Raw genomic sequence first — 18,860 nt, forward strand, 5'->3', positions numbered from 1 at the left:
CTTATTGTGTTTATTAATCTGGATTAATTGACAGCTTGCACTGTGCAAGGACTCCTAAACGAACGCCACGAGACGACGGCGGTGTCTGTTGTGTGTGGATCATCCGCCGTGGGAACAAGACGCACAAGACTGTAGCTGGTAAGCTGCTGCTCTTTGTACTCGAGATTTGTTTGTTCCTCGATGTTTTTCCTCGTAGCGATTCCTCACTCCCCTAACGGCCTAAACGACGCTAACAGCGCAGCGCTAACAGCGCAGCTAACAGCGCAGCGCTAACAGCGAAAGGAGGGCGAGGATGAAGGGGAGTTGGAGAATGTGAGCGAGCATTTAGCCGCCTGTGAGTTTTTAGCGAAGCTTCATGCTTTAACGCACGTTATTTGCGCGTCTACGCCACGCAGGTACAGCGCACACCTGCCCGGCGTGTGAGCCTCAGAGGTTATGGTTTCATTTGAACAAAGTGTTCGATCCGATATCGTTATTTAGAATGTGTCAAAGCTGATAATCATATTGATATGAAGCTCAGAAATGAGATTTAATCCGAGTCTGGCTGCACCCGAACGTTCCCACACACAAACCCTGACATCTTGTTGCTCACTGAAGAGAAAAAACAATCGCTTTTTATTCCATCATAATGACTCCAACAGTAGGTGAAGTTTGTTTTGGTTGAGGTGGTCTGGCTTGAGAAAGTAATTAGTGGAAGATGTCTCTGAGGGGCAGCCTCCGGATGAGGGGGGGGGGGCACAAGGTAATCGTGTTAGAAATAAGCAAAACAATGCAAATCTGGAAGTGTTCTTTACCGCTATAAATCTAACAGCTTTTTGTGTCACACGCTTTTATTTTGAAAAGGTCCTCCTAGATGGTATAAGAACTACATTTTGCTTGTTTACATATAGTTTAGTTTGAGTGATGTTCAGCTCACGGATATCAACGGTAATGACACAACAAACAAAAGGCAACACTTACCGGAGAAATTTCGAGAAACCAGCATCGTGGTAAGAATGGCCCCCTGAAAGCAGAGCAACAAAAGGTTCATTTCAACCGCTTAAACTGACTGTCAGTGACTGATCGCATTAATGAATCAAAATCCACTTGATTAAAGCTCGCTGTTCAAAACCCAAAACAGAGACGCGTCCTTTTCTTTGGAAAAAATCCACACTCACAGCAGGTGACGCTTACATTTTATTCAGATTAACTCCCAAAGAAAAATATCTTTTATAGTGCTATTTTATACTTCATACCTGAAATGAGCAGTGCACAAACTCGCACAGGTGGGTTTCCTGTTCCACCTCGATGGAAGACATTTTTTCCTAAACAATATTTTGTATTTTTTTTCATCTGTTGCAACGCTTGTTTCTTTACATTGTATTTTGTTTTTCTGAATATAGTATGATAAAAGAGTTCAGCAAATGTATCTTTTTGCCCGAAGCCTTTTGATATTCAACAGACTACAAAATAATATCATGTGGGATTCATGTGCATATTACAACATGCTTTTCTTTTATTTAAACAAAGTGGGATCACAGAGTCCCCGGCCTGTACGTTTTAATCACCACATGCTTGGATGAACAGACAGAATCAATTATGCATCTTTCCTACTCTGCAAGTGAATCTCTAATGCCGTCCCCTGTTTTTTTTTTCACACGTGTGCTGGTACTTCAAGAGCAAACCGCGGCCGAATCGGCGCTAAATCGGCGCTAAATCGGCGCTAAATCGGCGCTAAATCTGCACAGGAAGCGAAGCTGGGGGGGGCGGCAGAGCAAACCCCCGAAAACGCACCTTGAGTTTCCTCCTGGCGTTGAATTTCTTCAGGCACTCCACGGTCTCCTGTCTGTGCATCATGGACGCCACCGTGGACCGTTGCTGGCGGCGGGAAGGAGGCCAGGAGGAGGCCAGGAGGAGACCAGGCGAAAGGGAAGGAGACAAGGAGACATCGGTCAATTAAGGTTCTTAGAAAGGCTTTTCCGTGTGTGCAGAAGCCTCGAGGGGGGGGGGGGGGGGGCGACACTTACGCAGACCCACGGGTGCTTGAGGGCCTCCTGGGCGGTGATCCTCTTGGCCGGGTTGATGGTGAGCATCTGGTTGATGAGGTTCTTGGCCTCTGGGGTGACTGTGTCCCACTCGGGGGAAGGAAACTGAACAAAACAGGACCACGGCTTGACATCCAGCGTTGAGCTCGGTTTAATCAAATCTTCAATTTAACACGCGTCAATCAAGCAATGAATGTTCGCCGCTGAGCCCAGGCCCCAAATCAAGGGAATCTGCCTGCCTCTGTCATTGTAGTTTAGGGTGTGTGTGTGTGTGTGGGGGGGGGGGGGGGGGGGGACTCACATCGTACGCCCCGGCCTTGATCTGCTGGTACAGCTTGTGCTGGTCCTCGTCCCAGAAAGGAGGGTAACCCACCAGCAGGATGTAGAGGATCACGCCTGTAGACGCACGCCACAAACACACACAATGCTACACCTGGTAGAAAATGTCCTTGTGTGTGTGTTTGTGTGTAGCTATCTAGGAAACACCACGTGTGTGTGTGTGTGTGTGTGTGTGTGTTTTGTGTTTGAATGACTGCGTCTCACTCACCGCAGGCCCAGATGTCCACAGGTTTGCCATATGCCTCCTTCCTCAACACCTCAGGAGACAGGTACCCCGGTGTGCCAGCGAATCCTGCACTCACACACACACACACACACACACACACACACCAATCATCATACCACAATCCGCACCACGGGCAGTAGCTTCTTCTCACGCGGTACCTACCGAACCAGGCCTGCTGATCCCCCTGCACCTCAATGGCGAGGCCGAAGTCGGCCAGCTTCACGGCGGCGTTCTTGCATTTGCTCGCCAGGAGCAGGTTCTCCGGCTACAGGGAGGGGGCGGAGAGGAGAGGCATCTGGTCACCGGACAATCGCGCACAATGGAGTCCATGTTGACATTCAGCGCACACACACACACACACACGACAAAAATACACACAGACATGGATGTCATCTGCATAACCCGAGTGGACTTTGTGGACTAACTTGTATCGTGTGTGAGTAAAGGTGCTTTTCTGTGGTGTGAACTTGTTCTGCAGGCTCCGCGTGGCCCAGATAGTGCAGTCAGCCTCATTATTTCCCTCTCAGGAGCGGGGCTCTGATAACGAGCCGCTATCCCCACCGGCCCGAGTCCTCCCTCCTCTGTCCTCGGTCCCTCAGCCCTCATTTGATCGCTGCCTTGTGTGAAAGCGACTGGCGTCCGGAACGACAAACAAGGCTCAACGTTCGTACGATTCTAAGCAACCGCATCTCTTACATCTCTCTCTCTCTCTCTCTCGGAACGCCTCATCGAGGAGAAGCACACAGAGAAAACTGTCTACTTAAAAAGCGCAGAGGCTTAAAAGCCGGCTTTAAAGCAAAAGAGAAGGAGAGGAGAATCCGAAAGGCGCCGTGCCCACCGCGTGGCGTCACGTCCTCCCGCTCCTGCCGCTTCGCTCTCTTTGAGTAAAAGCGGGGAGTTGGAACTCGCCAACGCTGCAGCGGTGAAATAATCCCTGGAAAACGGATGTGGGTGGAATGTCTGATGAAGCGTGAACTCGCTTTAAAAAAAAAAAAGGTGCATGAATGCAAAGCATCGAAGGGATGGACAAAGCAACACACACACACACACACACACACACACACACACTAGAGAGCAGTTCATAGGGGGGTGTTCCATATAAAATGATTCCCTTTGAGCTTCGACCTGACTGGATTAGAGGAAAGCTCAGGTATTACTTTGACACCTGAGAGAAAGGAACAGAAAAAACAACTAAAAACTGCCAGGAGTTTGTCATTTTGAATTTAAATAATAGACCATACCATCAAAAAAAAAGTTGATTGTGTCACAGACATATTTCACCTTGAATGAAAGCCATAATTAATAATAATCTGAAAGGCAGTACAACGTTAACTGAGATTAAAACCCTACTTGCAGAGAGCACTCTGAACAATATGGTGCTTGTCATCTCATTTGCCAACAGCCTAAATTCTAATTTGAGGGATCTTGTCACCCAGGTCGCCCTCTAGTCGTCACGCCGCGACCTATCGCATCAAATGCCCTCCGGTCCGCCGGCGTGAAACCGGATCGGCGCGTCGGCTAAATAAAGACACAGCGGCCCCCGACCAACACGACGCGCCTCCGCCTGCCACGCCGGGCCTGACATTTGCATCGAAAGAGGTCCACTCGGCCCGAGCAGCACCGTGCAGCGTGCAGCGGCAAGGCGTGGACATGCATTTTTTTTTTTTTTGCAGATTCGCGCGCGGCTTAGAGGTTTAATCCCCATCTGTTTTTATTTGTTAGTCTAAAACTTGCTGTATTTAAAATGCATCCATTGATAAACCTCTGCGCGGTTGACAGGTCAATCAATCGCCGCTCACAGGAGATTGGCGGGTCGCGTTTTGACAAACTGAGATCATCAACTGATCCAAAAAAGACTGATCGAAGGTCACCCGTCAGCCGGGGCGTGACGACCTCGATTACACGCCGAGTCCAGAGGACGTGCAGGTGACATGATGTCAACAAACGTTACACACACACACACACACGCACACACATCACAAGTCCCCCCGCCCCCTCCCACACACATGGTTTAAAGACACCGGAACCGAAGGGACAGAAAGACGGCGGCCATTACTCACCTTCAGGTCCCGGTGCACCACGCCCATTTGATGGCAGTGAAGCACCGCCTCCAGGATCTGCTGGATGCAATGACTGCATGCACACACCAAGGAGGGGGGGGGGGGGGGGGGGTTAAGCATGTTAGTCTGAGCAGCGTTACAATCCCGTGCACAGGCCAGGTGTGTGTGTGTGTCGGGGGGGAGGGGGGGGGGGGGGGGGGGCTCTTCTGTAACCAGCTGTCAAACTCTGGCCCACCCAGGATTATGCAAATGAGGCCAATCAGGGTCGATCTACATGGTTTACAAGTAATAAAAAGTCTTAGCAGGCGTCGTCGATGACCTCGATCAGCGCGCTTTAGGGGCGTTTGAACCCGTTATCTTAGCAAGCCGTGGCTAGTGGTGAAGATTCCTTTGATGTGATTCATTCTTCTGGCTCTATGACCTCCTCCAGAACTCTATTCTTGGTGGATGACATCATCCACGGACCCGCTCATCTAAGACACACATTTTACATCTGATCCTAGACACTCCCACCCTCAGTCGGCAAGCCTCAGGTGATGACAGAGGGTGTGAGAAACGTGGCCACAGGGAGGGGCGGGGAGGGGGGGGGGGGGGGTTAGGGGGGGAACAGATGGCGTTGACGTTGAGTGAGTCATTGTGCAGTTAACAGCATTTAAGAAGAAGTGTCCGGGATCGATGCCACGGCCACCTGACAAGATCTGACTCTACGGTGTCACTCAGGACACCTGGACCTGAAGACAAAGGCTCAGGGACGGTGTGAGGGACACACGGGGACACGCAGGGACGCTCGAGGTCCGAGTGTATGCAGAAACCACCAGGCGAGGGCCGGGGGGGGGGGGGGGGGGTGTTGAACGTGGGACCGTTCAGCTGCAGGTCAGAGTTCATCAATTATACCAACCAGCTGTTGGTAAAGAGGACTTCTGTGGTGGCCATTTTTAAATTCCTAGGAAATATCAAGGAATTCAACGTGTACAATATTTTAAAAAGGGCTCTGCACCAAACAGACTGTCACAATTTGAAGCCCGACAGACGAGGATCTGATGCTACGCGACGAATTTAAAATGAAGCCAATTCGCCAGGTGCATCCGATCGGTCGTCACACGGAAAGACGAAATGACGCGGCGATCGAAACATCTTTTCCTGTGAGATGAGCCTTTGATCTCAGGGATTAATTACTCAGACTCGATGTTTCATCGTCTCACCTGAATTCTGTGGCTGGTTGCTAAAGGTCTTTAAATGAATGAGTCCTAGGCAGCTCACATCTACAGCCTCACAGGGCCGTGTGTGTGTGTGTGTGTGTGTGTGTGTGTGTGTGTGTGTGTGTGTGAGCATGTGGCTGCATGCGTCTGAGTGTGCGGCCGCGGCAGAAGAGACTTCCCACCCATGAAATATGGAAATGTGTGCCGAGTTCTTACGCAACCTCATTCACACATAATGTGAGTGTGTGTGTGTGTGTGTGTGTGTAGGTATGCGCACAGACACACACACACACACACACACACACACACACACACATTTTCAGCTGTTGAGTTCCTCCCTAGCGTTCCCGAGTTAGTTAGCGGTTAGCTCTTGTTTCTCATTTCTGGATAGAAGTGATGGGGTGTATACTAAATACTAAATCCAAATACTAGGAATATAGGAAACTTCTGTTTAATAAGTGATACAAATGGTAATTTTGTGGGTAAAGTTCCCTTAAAGCAAGCAATAAAACAGTACTATACTACTTAGACACATTTAAGTCATATGTTCCACCTTTTTCTAATTGCATCTGCATAATTAGCCCACATCAAAGGTGTAAAGCCCTTTAGTTGTTGTAATAGCTGTAATTATATAGTTTGAGCACTAATTACGTCTCACATGATACGCTACTAAATACCAGCTGACTCAAAGTAGAGAATAAAACAAGAGCTGCAGAAATGTTGTTCTCTGGTCAGATGGCAAGCAGAAAAAAGAACATGATGTAAGAATTTAAAGCGTGGCGTCCTTTTGATGAGCCTGATGGTTTGAGTCTGACCGACTGATAAAAGCATCTCCATCCACGAACCCCCGGCTGACAAATAGAAAATGAAATTTTTCTATTACGGTGCTTATCGCTGGGCTGAAGATCTGTAAACACCATCAAGATGTTGAACGAGGCCGTCTGGAAGATTCACAGATCAATACAGGGAAATAAAAGCCTCAAAGCTGGAGAGCGGGGAAGGAAAATAAAATCAATGAAGATGAGAATAAATATGACTGCGGCCTCATTTAACAAACCTGGTGGGAGGGATTGATGGCCCGTGGGCGTGTCTAAACGCTGGATATCCACTTGTATGTGTGTGTGTGTGTGTGTGTGCATACATCGCTCTTTAATCGATTGATCTGGTGGTCAGTTGAGTTTCTTTCATCTTTTGTAAAATGACGAAGGGTGGGGAGGGCAGATGGAGCAGGGCGGGGGGGTGGGGGGGGTCGTCCAGTTAAACAGAAAAACACCGTTAAATGATCAGGCAAAAAAAGGGGGGCATAACAAGAGACAAGGCGGACAGACGGACATTAGAACCAGCAGCCGACGACACAGAACAGACGAGACCGAAGGGAGGGAGGGGGGGGAGTGAGGACGGAGGAAAGGGCCGGAGGAGGGGAAGGAAGCAGGGGGTGCAGATGCTGCTGCACACGTACTAACCTTCAGGTCCCTGTGCACTATGTCATGTTGGTGAATGTGATGGACACTGTCTAGAATCTGATGGATACAGTGACTGCAAAGACAAAACAGAGGTAGGAGGAATGGTGGGAGGGAGGGAGGGGGGGAGGGAGGGGAGGACAGGAGGGTGATTGGTGCAGGTACAGAAGTCAGAAGGGGAGGGGGTGTGATTGGGTGGGTGGATGCAGGTGGAGGAGACAAAAAACGTTTCGTTTTGCTTGTTCTTTTTTTTTTTTTTTAAACATGACAGACAAGAGCAGCCACAGAACAACAACCTGGCAGACTGCAACCACAACAAATACCCACACATAGGAGGGAGGTAAGGAGAGGAGAGGAGAGGAAAGGAGAAACAAATGAAAGGAGACAGATTGAAAAAAGAGAAGGTGGAACGAGCAAAGGAGAGATAAGGCATGAAAGGAATGGAACGCGTACGTATCGGACGCATCTGAGTCAAAGAAGAGCCGTGGGCCGACGCCAGGGCTATTTTTCCATCACTAAAGAGTAAAAAAAAAAACACACACATTCCTACCTCACTCTATTGTGAGCGTGCATGTGAGGCTTGGTGCAGAGAGAGAGAGAGAGAGAGAGAGTGCAATATGTGACTAATAGCAGGCGTAAAGAGACAGGCGGCCTGCAGGATCCACTCCCACACTGTGTCTAGTTAGTGGGTGGACTGAGAGAGAAATGTGTGCACGCTGGCTCATCAACACCCGGGTGCACACACACACACACACACACACACACACACAGAAACTCTCTGCTCCCATACACGCAAATCTAAGGAAACTCGACACAAACACACTTTCCGACGCGACACTCCTCGACGTCGTGAACATTAACGAACAAAAAAAAAAAAGGCCCACGACGCAGCGTTTTACCCTCATAACACTCCTGGGAGGTGTAGTGCGATGAAGTGAAAACATGGAGGTGCAGGGGGGGGGGAGGGAAGAACACGATGGAGATAATTAGAAGTTACCGGATCAGACCGGCTGATTCCGGTCGTTGGATCAATCCGGTCAACAAATCCACTCGGCCACATCTTGGAGGCCCCCTGTGTCTAAAGCTTTTAGACGCGAATGGCCCTTCTCTGTGAGAGTCTGTAATCGGGGGGGTGGGGGGGGGGGGGGGTCACAGTCACATGACCGAGCCACAAAGCGTTCACAGCCCCCCCCCCCCCCCCCCCCCCCGACCGAGCTCAGGGCCACGGTTAACGTCATTTGCGGCTTCGTCGCAGCGGGTATAAATTACGCTCAAAAAGGTTACCGCTGCAGGGGGGGGGGGGGGGGGGGCGGTTTGGAACGTTTTACACTGTGCATCAAAAGCAGTGATACATTGGTGCAGAAAGGCCGATACACACACACACAGATCAATACGCAGCCTTTGACGGAGGCGCTGCCGTTTGCTCTTTGACTGAAAGCCCGGAGCCAACAGGAGCCATGTGACCCGTCACCGTGGAAACGTCCACATCAACGCTGCTTAGTTCAGCTTCAGGTTTAGCTCTACTCGTAATTAGCCTCCAGCTAAACAAACGCTACTGAGGAGAAACTCTGATTGGAGGCTGGGGGGGCGGGTGGGGGGGGGGGGGGGGGGGGTGCAGCACAGTTTGGGGTCCGAGTGAGTCTGAGACTAATTAACGTAGCTAATTAAAGTCCCAGTTCTTCCTGTTCTCCCAGGCAATGATGGGGGGGGGGGGGGGGGGGGGGGGGGTACTGGCCTGGATGACTGAAATTCAAAAAAGTGAAGAGAGGGAAAGTGTGTGTGTGTTAAAGTAATAACGCTTAAATAATCTACCCATCACTCTGTGGTTGACAGGCGGGGGGGGGGGGGGGGGGGTCTGATTAAGAGCCCACTACCCAGAGTTCCCGGTGGTCCGGCGCAGTGGAGACGATCATCTACGACGTCAGACGCTTCGCTTTCAGCTGAATGGACGCCCACATCAGGACTGTCATTTCCAAGTATCTCTCACCCTCATCTCAGTCCACTCCAGTGTGTGTGTGTGTGTGTGTGTGTGTGTGTGTGTGTGTGTATGAGTCAGCATGAGTGGTGGGAGCCAGATATCAAACAGCATGGGGGGGGGGGTGAAGGGAGAGGAAGGAGTGGTCAGAGTGAGATAGAAGACACAGAGAAGGTGAGAAATGTCCACTTTGCGTACTCAGTCTGAATTACTAGTGAAGCTGGTGGGGGTCATTTGGGGCTTTACGTTTTTTTAGATTGAACCGAGGACTCAGACCTTTAATTTCCCATTCGGGTCAGACTTATTTAAATCGGACGTTGATGCTGAGATTGGACATGAAGGTCGCTCCATGTGCAGGGAAAGGAATATGAAGAGAAACGAGATAGAAGAGATGGAAAGAGCAAAGAGCAACTGGCACTAATATGAAGGTGGACGTAGGAGGTAAAGTCAGACGTTGGGTTTTACAGAAACAAGTAGAATGACGAAAGAAAAGAAGTGAGCAACAAAGTAGAAACTTATGGAGAAGAGACGTGAGGAGCAGAAAAGGACCAAAGCGAGATAAAGAGGAGCGGAAAGCAAAATAATAAACACAACAATGAGTTGAGTAGAAGACAACAGACAAGAGAAGACAGCGGGGACCATTTAAGGACAAGGACACACACGCAGAGGGAGGGGGGGGCAAGGGGGGGGGGGGGGGGGCGGCGGCGTTCCTACCTGGCGTCGGCCTCGCTGTAATACTCTCTGGCTACGATGTCCTCGAAGAGCTCACCTCCAGTCACCCTGCCACACACACACACACACACACACACACACAATTGGAACGCTGGGTTGGAAAGAAATGGGGGGGGGGGGGGGGGTGTCTAGGAAACCTAAATTCGCCCCCCCCCCCTCCCTCCACACTTCCTCCCCCTTCCCACACTGTTACCATGGAAACTAGAGGGAATTGCCAAGAGATGGGTGTGCGGGCGTGGGTGGTGGTGGTGGTGGTGGTGTTGGGGGGGGGGGGGGGGGGGGGGGAGATACTGTAGAGAGTTATGTAACTGGGGAATCAGGGTGGTGGAGGGGGAGGAGGAAAGGGGGAGGAGAGGAGGAAAGGGGGAGGAGAGGAGGATGACTTACAAGTCAAACAGGAGGTAGTGGAAGCCCTCCTCTGAGATGCTGTCATGGAGACGAACTGGAAGAGAAGGAGAACCGGTCGGATGGATGAATGTTGGTTGTGTGCGAGTCGTTGTGCTCGTTGTGCGTCGGTATTGTTGTGTGTTTTTTTTTTTTTTAAATGCAGCCTGCCAACCGTTTGTGAAAAACACAGTTACGCTGCTGCGTTTTACCTCGGAGATTAAAATAGATATTTGAGAGGAAAGGGGAGAGTGAGATTGTGTGAGTGGGTGAATCTACAGGGAGTCATAATAATTCAGTGTCACATGGTATATAATATAAGAATAAAGGCTTCAATCAAATGTACTTGTGTTATGAGAAAGAACCACACAAGATAAATGGATAAAAAATGTATTAGATGTATAAAAAATGTATAAGATCTGTAAAATCCAAATTACATTTATTTAATAAAAAAAAGAATTATTGGTGAAATCTTTGAAAAAAACTTTTATATATCAATTTAAATATATAAAAGCTACGTTCTTTTATCAATATTTCTTATATCTGCTAGTCAACAAAGACAAATTGTCCTTTTATTGAGTTGTAATAAATTATTTCGAACGAATGGAATTTGCGTCCATTTGGATTCATTTAGTGAGACGACAGAAGAGAGAAATGTCTTCACCGATGTTGGAGTGTTTCAACAGGCGACAGATCCGAGCCTCTCGCTCCAGCTTCTGGTGATCTGAAGAACACACACACACACACACACACACACACACACACACACACACGTTATTCACATCATATTACTGCAAATGCACTTCACACCTCTGGATACAGTTTGCTGGTCTGAGATCTGACGCATATACTCTGAACCGTAGACGTACTGCAGGAGCTGCAAACGATTGCGATTGTGTTGATTATTGCAGACGGATGCGGTTGAGTGCAGATTTCATATTGCTGCCACCCTCGAGCCATTTTAATACACAGCTTTATACGTCATAACAAGAGGCTCCACTTCTAAAAAGGTTCCTGCAAGAACATTATTTATAACCCTCAAAAAAAACAATGCAACCAACTAACAACTTTTTATTTTCTGTTACATTCTGTTACATTATTCTGCATTAACAGGAAATACATGGGCTCATGGATTTAAATTCCCTCTGATTCAGACTGGAGGCGCCGGTTATGCACTCACACGGGTGCCCTCCACCGCTTGTGTGCAGACATGCGAGTGCACCCACACACATGTGCAAATTGCATGGGATTAAATACCCACAATCGGGGGGGGGGGGGGACGGCGCGATGCACCAAACCGCAGCGCGCGCACGCGGCGCTGACAGCGAGGAGCGACGGCGAAGGGCGTGAGCCCGGCGATTAAAGCCTGGGGAAGCGAGAGGAGCGAGGCGGAGGAAAAAGGAGTGGAGGAGTGTTGGAGAGGGGGAGATGGGGGGGTAAAAGCAAAGCGGGGGTAATTATGCATGAGGCCTGTGTGCTGTGGCTCTGCTTAAAGAAGACGACGTCATCTCTGATTGTTGTTGTTGTTGTTGTTGTTTTTCCTTTTTTGTGTGTGCAGCTGTTTCCTGTGCTGCAAAAATGAAGCGGTCAATAGTTATTTTAAAAAAGGAGCAATGAGGAGACTGCGGATGCTTCTATTAATGTTTATAGAGCACAAAGCAAAAGCACACAATGTGCAGCCAAATGAGTCGTTACATGATTGCATATCATTTCATGTTTTATACTGTGAGGTTTAACTTGCTGTATAAAAATCCATTTTTAGGATAAAAGGACTGAAAATCCTTTAATTTACTTAATTGATTTGCTCAATAAATGTAGCAAGTTAAAGCACATTTTCCTTTCTGATGGAGTGAAGCAAGATAATTCTATAATTATTAAGCATGTAAACTAGTTATACCAAATACAACTGGATCTAATTCTTTCTGGACTCTAATAAGCTAAATCTTTAAATGGAACACTGAGAATTTGCCTTTGGGGATTTACGGATTCAGGTTGACCTGAAACGAGACATCGCAACCTCTTTTGTGAGGAGTACGTTTGACATTCAAGTCCTTTATTCTGACTTTAAAAAAAACCTGCTTCAATCAATGGTGGATGAGCATCACGTGACCGAGGACCCGACCTCTCAAACAAGGCGTTTTGATGGCGTCTCTTCGCAAAGGAGCCACACCGCATAAACAAGACCGTATTCGCGTGAGAAATAAAGAGGAGAAAATGACAAACAAATCAGGATTTACTGATCACAGCTGACGTGCTTCGAATGCATCAAAGGACTTTTCCTAATATTAAAAGTTGAAGCGACTGCATCTGCCCTGGTTATTTGACGCTGGCCAAAAACCAGGTCAGATCACTGCTGCTGCAATGCAGGTAGAGCGCACACACACACACACACACACACACACATCATCTCCATCATCATGATAAATGGAAAGGCCACACGGCGACCTCTGGCGACCCCTGGCCAGAGATCACTGCCAACGAGCTCTGCCATTGGCCGGAAGCTTCGCCCAACAGACCTGTCCTACATTGGCATTAACCTTCATGCTGTTGCACAGTGGGGGGGGGCCGAGGGGGGGTCGGGAAGGGGGGGCCGGGGAGGGTGGTTTGGTTATTAGAAGATGTCACGCACTCGAGTAGAAGAAGCCGGGGTGTGTGCTTGTAATATTATGAGCAACGAGCAAGAAACCAAGTGCATCACTCTAAGCTCCTCTGCAATGTCTGAATGTCTGCTTGAGTGTGTGTGTGTGCGTGTGTGTGTGTGTGTGTGTGTGTGCGTGTGTGTGTTGGCGTGCCGGAGAGAAACACGGAGTCAGATGAGCGTCCCGTGCTAAAGGCATGTAGGCGTACAGGCGCGCGGGCCCTCAGCTGCCAAGTGCCTGGGGTGCCTTCTCTCGCTTGACCCCTCCCTCCCCTCGGCCTCCACCTCCATCTGCCAGTGCAGAAAAGAAACGCGCCTCCTGATTTGGCTGCAACCCTCTAAGCTCACAGACCTGACCCCGCAGAAATACCACAACAACAACAACAACAACAACACAGGTGTGTCGTTACTGTGAGTGAGTTGCTTTGGTTGGCGGGATTAACCGTTGGCAGCGGCGGTTCTAATAAAAATAAAAACTCAGACTTGGGGTTTTTTCCCCGTTGTTGTTGTTGTTGTGGACGAGCCTTAATTGCTTTATTTAATTACCAAATCAAACCAGATTAAATATGACGTGACAGCGGCTCTGCGGCCAAAAGAAGACTCAAGCCTCAAAAGGAAAACCGTACAAATGTCCGGGTGTGCAGCACGAACTCGACCGAAAAATCCTAATTTTTGATTTATTTGAAATGGAAAGCAGGGAGGAGCCTTTACTTTGTTGTTTACATTTGAGAAACTGTTAAATCCTCTAAAAACCTCAGTAGCCAAATGCATTCTTAATGCTTGCTGCAGCTGGCGGAAGCACGTTGTGTTGAAATAAAACGCAGACAGTGCATTACGACATCAGAGCTTCACACAGGAAGCCCGTCTGACCAACAAAGAACCTCCAACAGAGCGCATTAAGAGCAGACCTTCTGGGGTCGATGCCCTCTGCATGCGTCCGGGGGGGGACGGCGTAGTGCTTTTGAGGGGGGGGGGGCCTCCGGTTACGCAGGAGATTCACACCGTGCGGATGGTGTTGTTGTTGTTGTGACGCGTCAAACGGCATTATTGCATTAACGAAGCGGTTCGACGTCGCGTTAGCTGTGAAGAGTGCGGCGTCCGCGCGGAACGCGTGTGACGTCCCGTCCACGCGGCACCAAGGTCGGGTGGAAAAGCAGAACACCACCACAAACAGGAACCCCGACAGGCGGAGGCGCTCACCTCTGGCCGACAGCTTTTTGGTGTTGATTATTTTGGCGGCGTACTCCTGTCCCGTGCACAGCTTCACGCACCGGCGCACCACCGAAAAGGCTCCCCTGTAAATAAAAAAAGAAAAAAAAGAAGAAAGACAGACATTTGGTCAACTTTGGATCCTTGTAGGAACCGACGCGGAGGCCCCTGAGGACGCCTCAAACAACGACTTTTTCTGCACGAGCAGCAAGACGCCGGCGTCAGGGTTTGTTGGCTTAATGAGCTCCCGCGGGGTTTCCCCCCCCCCCCATAACGCGCCGTCAGCAAATTATGAACATGTGGGGGGAGAGCGAGATGCGCCTGGATATTAAAAGTCACATTTGCGATGGCCTCGACACAATTTTCCCCTTATATAAAATCCCAAATTAACTTAGAAAGTCTGCATGCAAATCCACCCCCCCCCCCCCCCCACCCCACATTATACACCCCCATACAGCCATGTAAAGCTCCCCGTGATTGATTATGCACAGAAAGCAGGGAATCGCGGCCATCAGATTGATTGCTGCAGTAACGAGGTTTCCCTCCACGCGGGAATATCGCATTAAAGCTCTGATTCCCCCGTTTGGATGTTCCATGCGTTTCGTCATGTGACTCGCACACTGGGGGGGGGGGGGGGGGGGGGGGGATTTGAGCTTGACATCTTTTATATTCGAGGTGAGGGGATAATTATGGCTCACGGCCGCAAAACACCAACGACGGCGGTTTGAATGTTTCACGAAGGGAGCAAATCCATGGTAACGTCTGACAGGAAGTGAAATCTGGATTATGTGCAATACGCCACCTGACCGTAGACCCCCCCCCCCCCCCCCCCCCCCTCGGGGTCACAGTGTGACTCGTTGCTGACACCGAACTCCACAGCGGTGCCTGGAAAGTTCACACTGCGTGAGGTAAGAGTCCATTGAAACACACACACACACACACACACACACACACACACAGGTCATGAATCAAAGTGGATTGAAACTTTTTTTTTTTTTAAACCGAATTAGTGGCTGCAGCGGTCGAAAGGCTCTCTGTAAGCGGATCACTTCGACCTTCTGCTGCAGCGCGATGAAGACTCTGGTGGGACTCTGTAGGACGAGGGTTTGTAAATCTACACTCGGGCCGCTCGGAGTCCAACTCGAGGTGAAACGGGACACCGGCCCGGCGAGGACGCGCGGGTTCTCCGTCAGCTCCATTGGCTGCTGGGAATGTCTTTCTAGCAGCTGTGTGGGACAGAAGGACATTCTGTCGGAGGCTTCTTTTTTTTTCTTCTTCTCCTTCTTCTCCTTCTCCTCCTCGACGCTCGACGCTGCGTCGCCGTTCCTTTTATTGTGCTCCCAGTGTGAAGAATTCACTCACTGGTGTGCCGCAGTGTCCTTTTAAATCGTTTAGATAAGACACCGACATCTTCTCACGAGGGTGAGACCCTCCGGCAGAACATTAAAGAACGTAGACACAAACGGGACGAACGCACTGAGGGCTCAAATGTCTCGAATTAGCCGCCCCCCTCAGATGTCGGATTAGCGTCGCGGGAATCGCGGGGTAGCGTTGCCGTGGCGACGGCAGAGTCCATCCGCACCTGCGCTCTCCCCCTCGAGCTTCGAGAGAGGTGCTCCTGGATCAGAGAGGCCTTCAGGAGACCACGGCGCCGTCGGGTCGGCTAATCGGGGCCCGATTTATTTCCCCGGAAACCTCAGAGCACATCTGCGCTTTCGTGCGAAATGGTCGGATTATTGGAGTATTGTGTGACATCGAGACGTTTCATCTCCCTCCGTCGGTTGCATTGTTCTCCAGAGACGGCGAGCGTGACCCAGAGAGACGGTGGGCGTGAGCGGGAATGAAGCCATAAACTCGATCACGTCTCATATTCATCGACTACTTTGGTGCCTTTGTGCCCTGTAAAAGATCATTATATGGAAGCAAAAAGGGGAGAATAACACTGTGAAGGAAGTCTCGCCGGCTTTGGGAAATATTAAAATAACTTCTGCCATGTTGACGATGTTCATTACTAAAGAGAATAACTGGGATGTATGTCGTGGATCTGTGACACTGCTTTAATGTCTAGCTCAGCTTACAGAAGGTGGGCTCTAGGAAAAGGAAGGGCCCGAATAAAAATATTATATAAATATACAAATAAAGACTTGTAATAGCTAGCTAGCATCCTTGTTTTCAGTATTTAGCAAACAAAACAGTCCAGTGTGGTTCAACACACACCGATGTCCCCCGTTGCCATGGCGGTTACTGATGGTTGGTCACGTGGAACGCATTTATCGTCAAAGGGATTTGGGGTTTTGGGCGAGAAATTTGAATAAAATACATTTTTTAGGATGTTTTTAACGCAATACTTAAATGGACAATATTAATTTTTATTATAATTTTAATTTTTTAATTTTTATATTAAGCCAAATACATTAAATTTATTGGCAGGACATTTCTGAGAAGCTGAAGAAAAACAGAAGTCTGCAGTCACGTGGTAATAAAATGATTTTAAAAGCCTAAATACGTTGCTAGAATATGTTTCTTGAGAACTTGTTCCAAAGAGGTCTGCGTGCACGTGCGGTTAGTGGAGCCTCGTGCAGGGGGCGGATGGCCGTTGTTGTTGTTGTTGTTGTTGTTGCCCCTGCAGAATGTGTCTACTTGCGTTATCTGCCCCCACAATGTTGCAAGGGAGGCGTCACGCCTTCACATAACGGTGTGAAAACCCGACTGGTATGTGCGCGAAGATCACATTTCTCTGCAGGATGTACAGCAGGATGTACAACAAACATCCACGCGCATCACGAATGCGCGTCATAGCGACATTGTTGCATTTTACGTCACTTTTTTTTTGTTTGCGTCGATCCCGCTGCACACGTGACTCTGTGTTATGAAAAGAGCAAGCGAATGTTTAAGAGAGAGGGAGAGAGAGGGAGGGAGGGAGAGAGAGCGGGGGGGGGGGGTATTTTGAGAGCTCAAAAAAAAGCAAACACACTCACGTACACACACACAAACGCGCTCGCACACACACAGGCACACGCACGCGCGCACGCACACACACACACGGCCGGTACTCACTTCCCGAGCTCCTCGTACAGCTGGAACTCGTCCGTGAAGCGGGTGCAGGTTGTCGCGGCCATGGCTCTCCTCTGGTCTCTCGATTCTTTTACTTTGAAAAGCTCCCAAAAGGCAAAAAAAAAAAGAAACTAAGGTACGTTTGCGCCTAAATTAGCGTTTTAAAACATATAAATACACGCACACAGACACGCGCGGGGTCCGCCCTGCAGCGAGTGAGATCCTTTCAGTGGAAGGAGGCTTCGATGCTGAGAGGCGCGCGGCTCGCTGTTCCGTCTCTGCGTCTGTGTGCTGCTCTCTGACAGCCCGCGCGCGCACGCGCGCACCCGCAGGCAACCCGGCGAGGCGGAGCCACTTCCTGCTGGGAGTTACAAAATAAAACCAAATCTCTTTTAGCATTATTTTGACAGTAGAAACATGCCATTTTCTACATATTCGTGTTGTGTGTGTACATATTATTAGATTTGATTCAACACATTTTAATTGTCGATGAATTGAGTGACTAAATTAAACAAGTGAGTGTTGGTGGAGCTACTTCCGGGAAGCTCCACTCACCAACACTGTCTAACAGCGTGTTCACCAGTTTAACGTCACCATGCTACGGTGTTAGCTTGTTCAAACGCTACGCTAGGAGTTTTGGGGGTGGGACTCATAAATAACCTTCCAAACCGCTTGGATGTAATTAAAAACTCTATACCGAACCTTAACTTTCTGAGTAACAAGTTCTCAATATTGGTCGAATATAAGTGTATTTTCAGGGATTTTCTGCCCTCTTGTGGTCATCAGTCAGTAATGCAGATGAAGTGGTCTGACTCTGTTTTAGCCTTCTCGTACAAATGTGGTTACATAAAAGGTAATATAAAATAATCGAGTTACCAGTTTATTCCAGACTGATTATTAGCATGTCGTCTGCACTCGTCTTTCCACGCACATATTGATATGATTAAAAATAAGTGATTGTACTGTCTGTACCAAACTTATGCACTTGATTCACATCAGCTCAGCCTAAATGTACTTCTTTCCATCGTTCACAATAGTTCTTCCTTTCACGAAGACGAATGGTAAAAAATGTTGTTTTGAATAATGGAGATACTTAATTGCTTTAATGGAGTGTTTTTACTTTTCCTGCCATGCCGGTAGAAGATGGCCATAGTGCACTGTGAATAACTACAATCAGTGACTATGTATACAGTCTTTGTCTTTAGATATAATATTTAGAAATAAATCACCTTTTTAAATGTACGTATTTATATTCAGCTTCATAAATGTTTTACCCGCCTTTTCTCACCCAGAAGTGTGTTGGACAAAAATCGTAGTTTACTTTGTAGGAAACAATCAACCGTTTTCCGGTGCTATGCCGATAAATGTGTCCAGCTTGACGCAGTCCGCGCTGGCTTCGGTCGCAGCAGCTCCAGTGAGAGGCGGTGCGGGAGCCGCTTTGGCGCCCTCTGGCGGCCAGAAGGCAGAGCTGCAATGCGCGGTGCTGTAATCGAACACACCTCCCGCCGCCTGCACGGTGCGTAATTCCAAATAGGGGCAAATATGAGCGAGCTGCCTTTG

At 48.9% G+C, this 18,860-nt stretch overlaps 1 protein-coding gene across 44 annotated transcripts in view; it reads right to left on the reverse strand.

Annotated features, from left to right (window-relative positions):
- camk2b1 (calcium/calmodulin-dependent protein kinase (CaM kinase) II beta 1) overlaps positions 1-17,620 on the reverse strand; it is a 35,145-nt gene extending 17,525 nt beyond the window's left edge. For 21 of the 44 annotated variants that reach the window (XM_062562567.1, XM_062562563.1, XM_062562559.1 and 18 more), the window contains exons 1-12: positions 17,304-17,620; positions 14,238-14,332; positions 11,064-11,123; positions 10,403-10,457; positions 9,998-10,063; positions 4,650-4,722; positions 2,752-2,854; positions 2,572-2,655; positions 2,326-2,420; positions 2,007-2,129; positions 1,774-1,857; positions 961-1,003 (exon numbers count right to left, since the gene is read on the reverse strand). In XM_062562567.1, coding sequence (XP_062418551.1) covers positions 961-1,003; positions 1,774-1,857; positions 2,007-2,129; positions 2,326-2,420; positions 2,572-2,655; positions 2,752-2,854; positions 4,650-4,722; positions 9,998-10,063; positions 10,403-10,457; positions 11,064-11,123; positions 14,238-14,332; positions 17,304-17,365 — 943 coding nt within the window. In that variant the 5' untranslated portion in view covers positions 17,366-17,620. Of the gene's footprint in view, positions 1-960; positions 1,004-1,773; positions 1,858-2,006; positions 2,130-2,325; positions 2,421-2,571; positions 2,656-2,751; positions 2,855-4,649; positions 4,723-7,311; positions 7,385-9,997; positions 10,064-10,402; positions 10,458-11,063; positions 11,124-14,237; positions 14,333-17,303 lie in introns of those variants that run through there. The other 23 variants (XM_037482285.2, XM_037482277.2, XM_037482283.2 and 20 more) reach the window with 6 other exon arrangements.
- Positions 17,621-18,860: the final 1,240 nt, after the last annotated feature.

Source organism: Pungitius pungitius, chromosome 5 (assembly GCF_949316345.1).
Source record: "Pungitius pungitius chromosome 5, fPunPun2.1, whole genome shotgun sequence".
NCBI classification, from domain to species: Eukaryota; Metazoa; Chordata; class Actinopteri; order Perciformes; family Gasterosteidae; genus Pungitius; species Pungitius pungitius.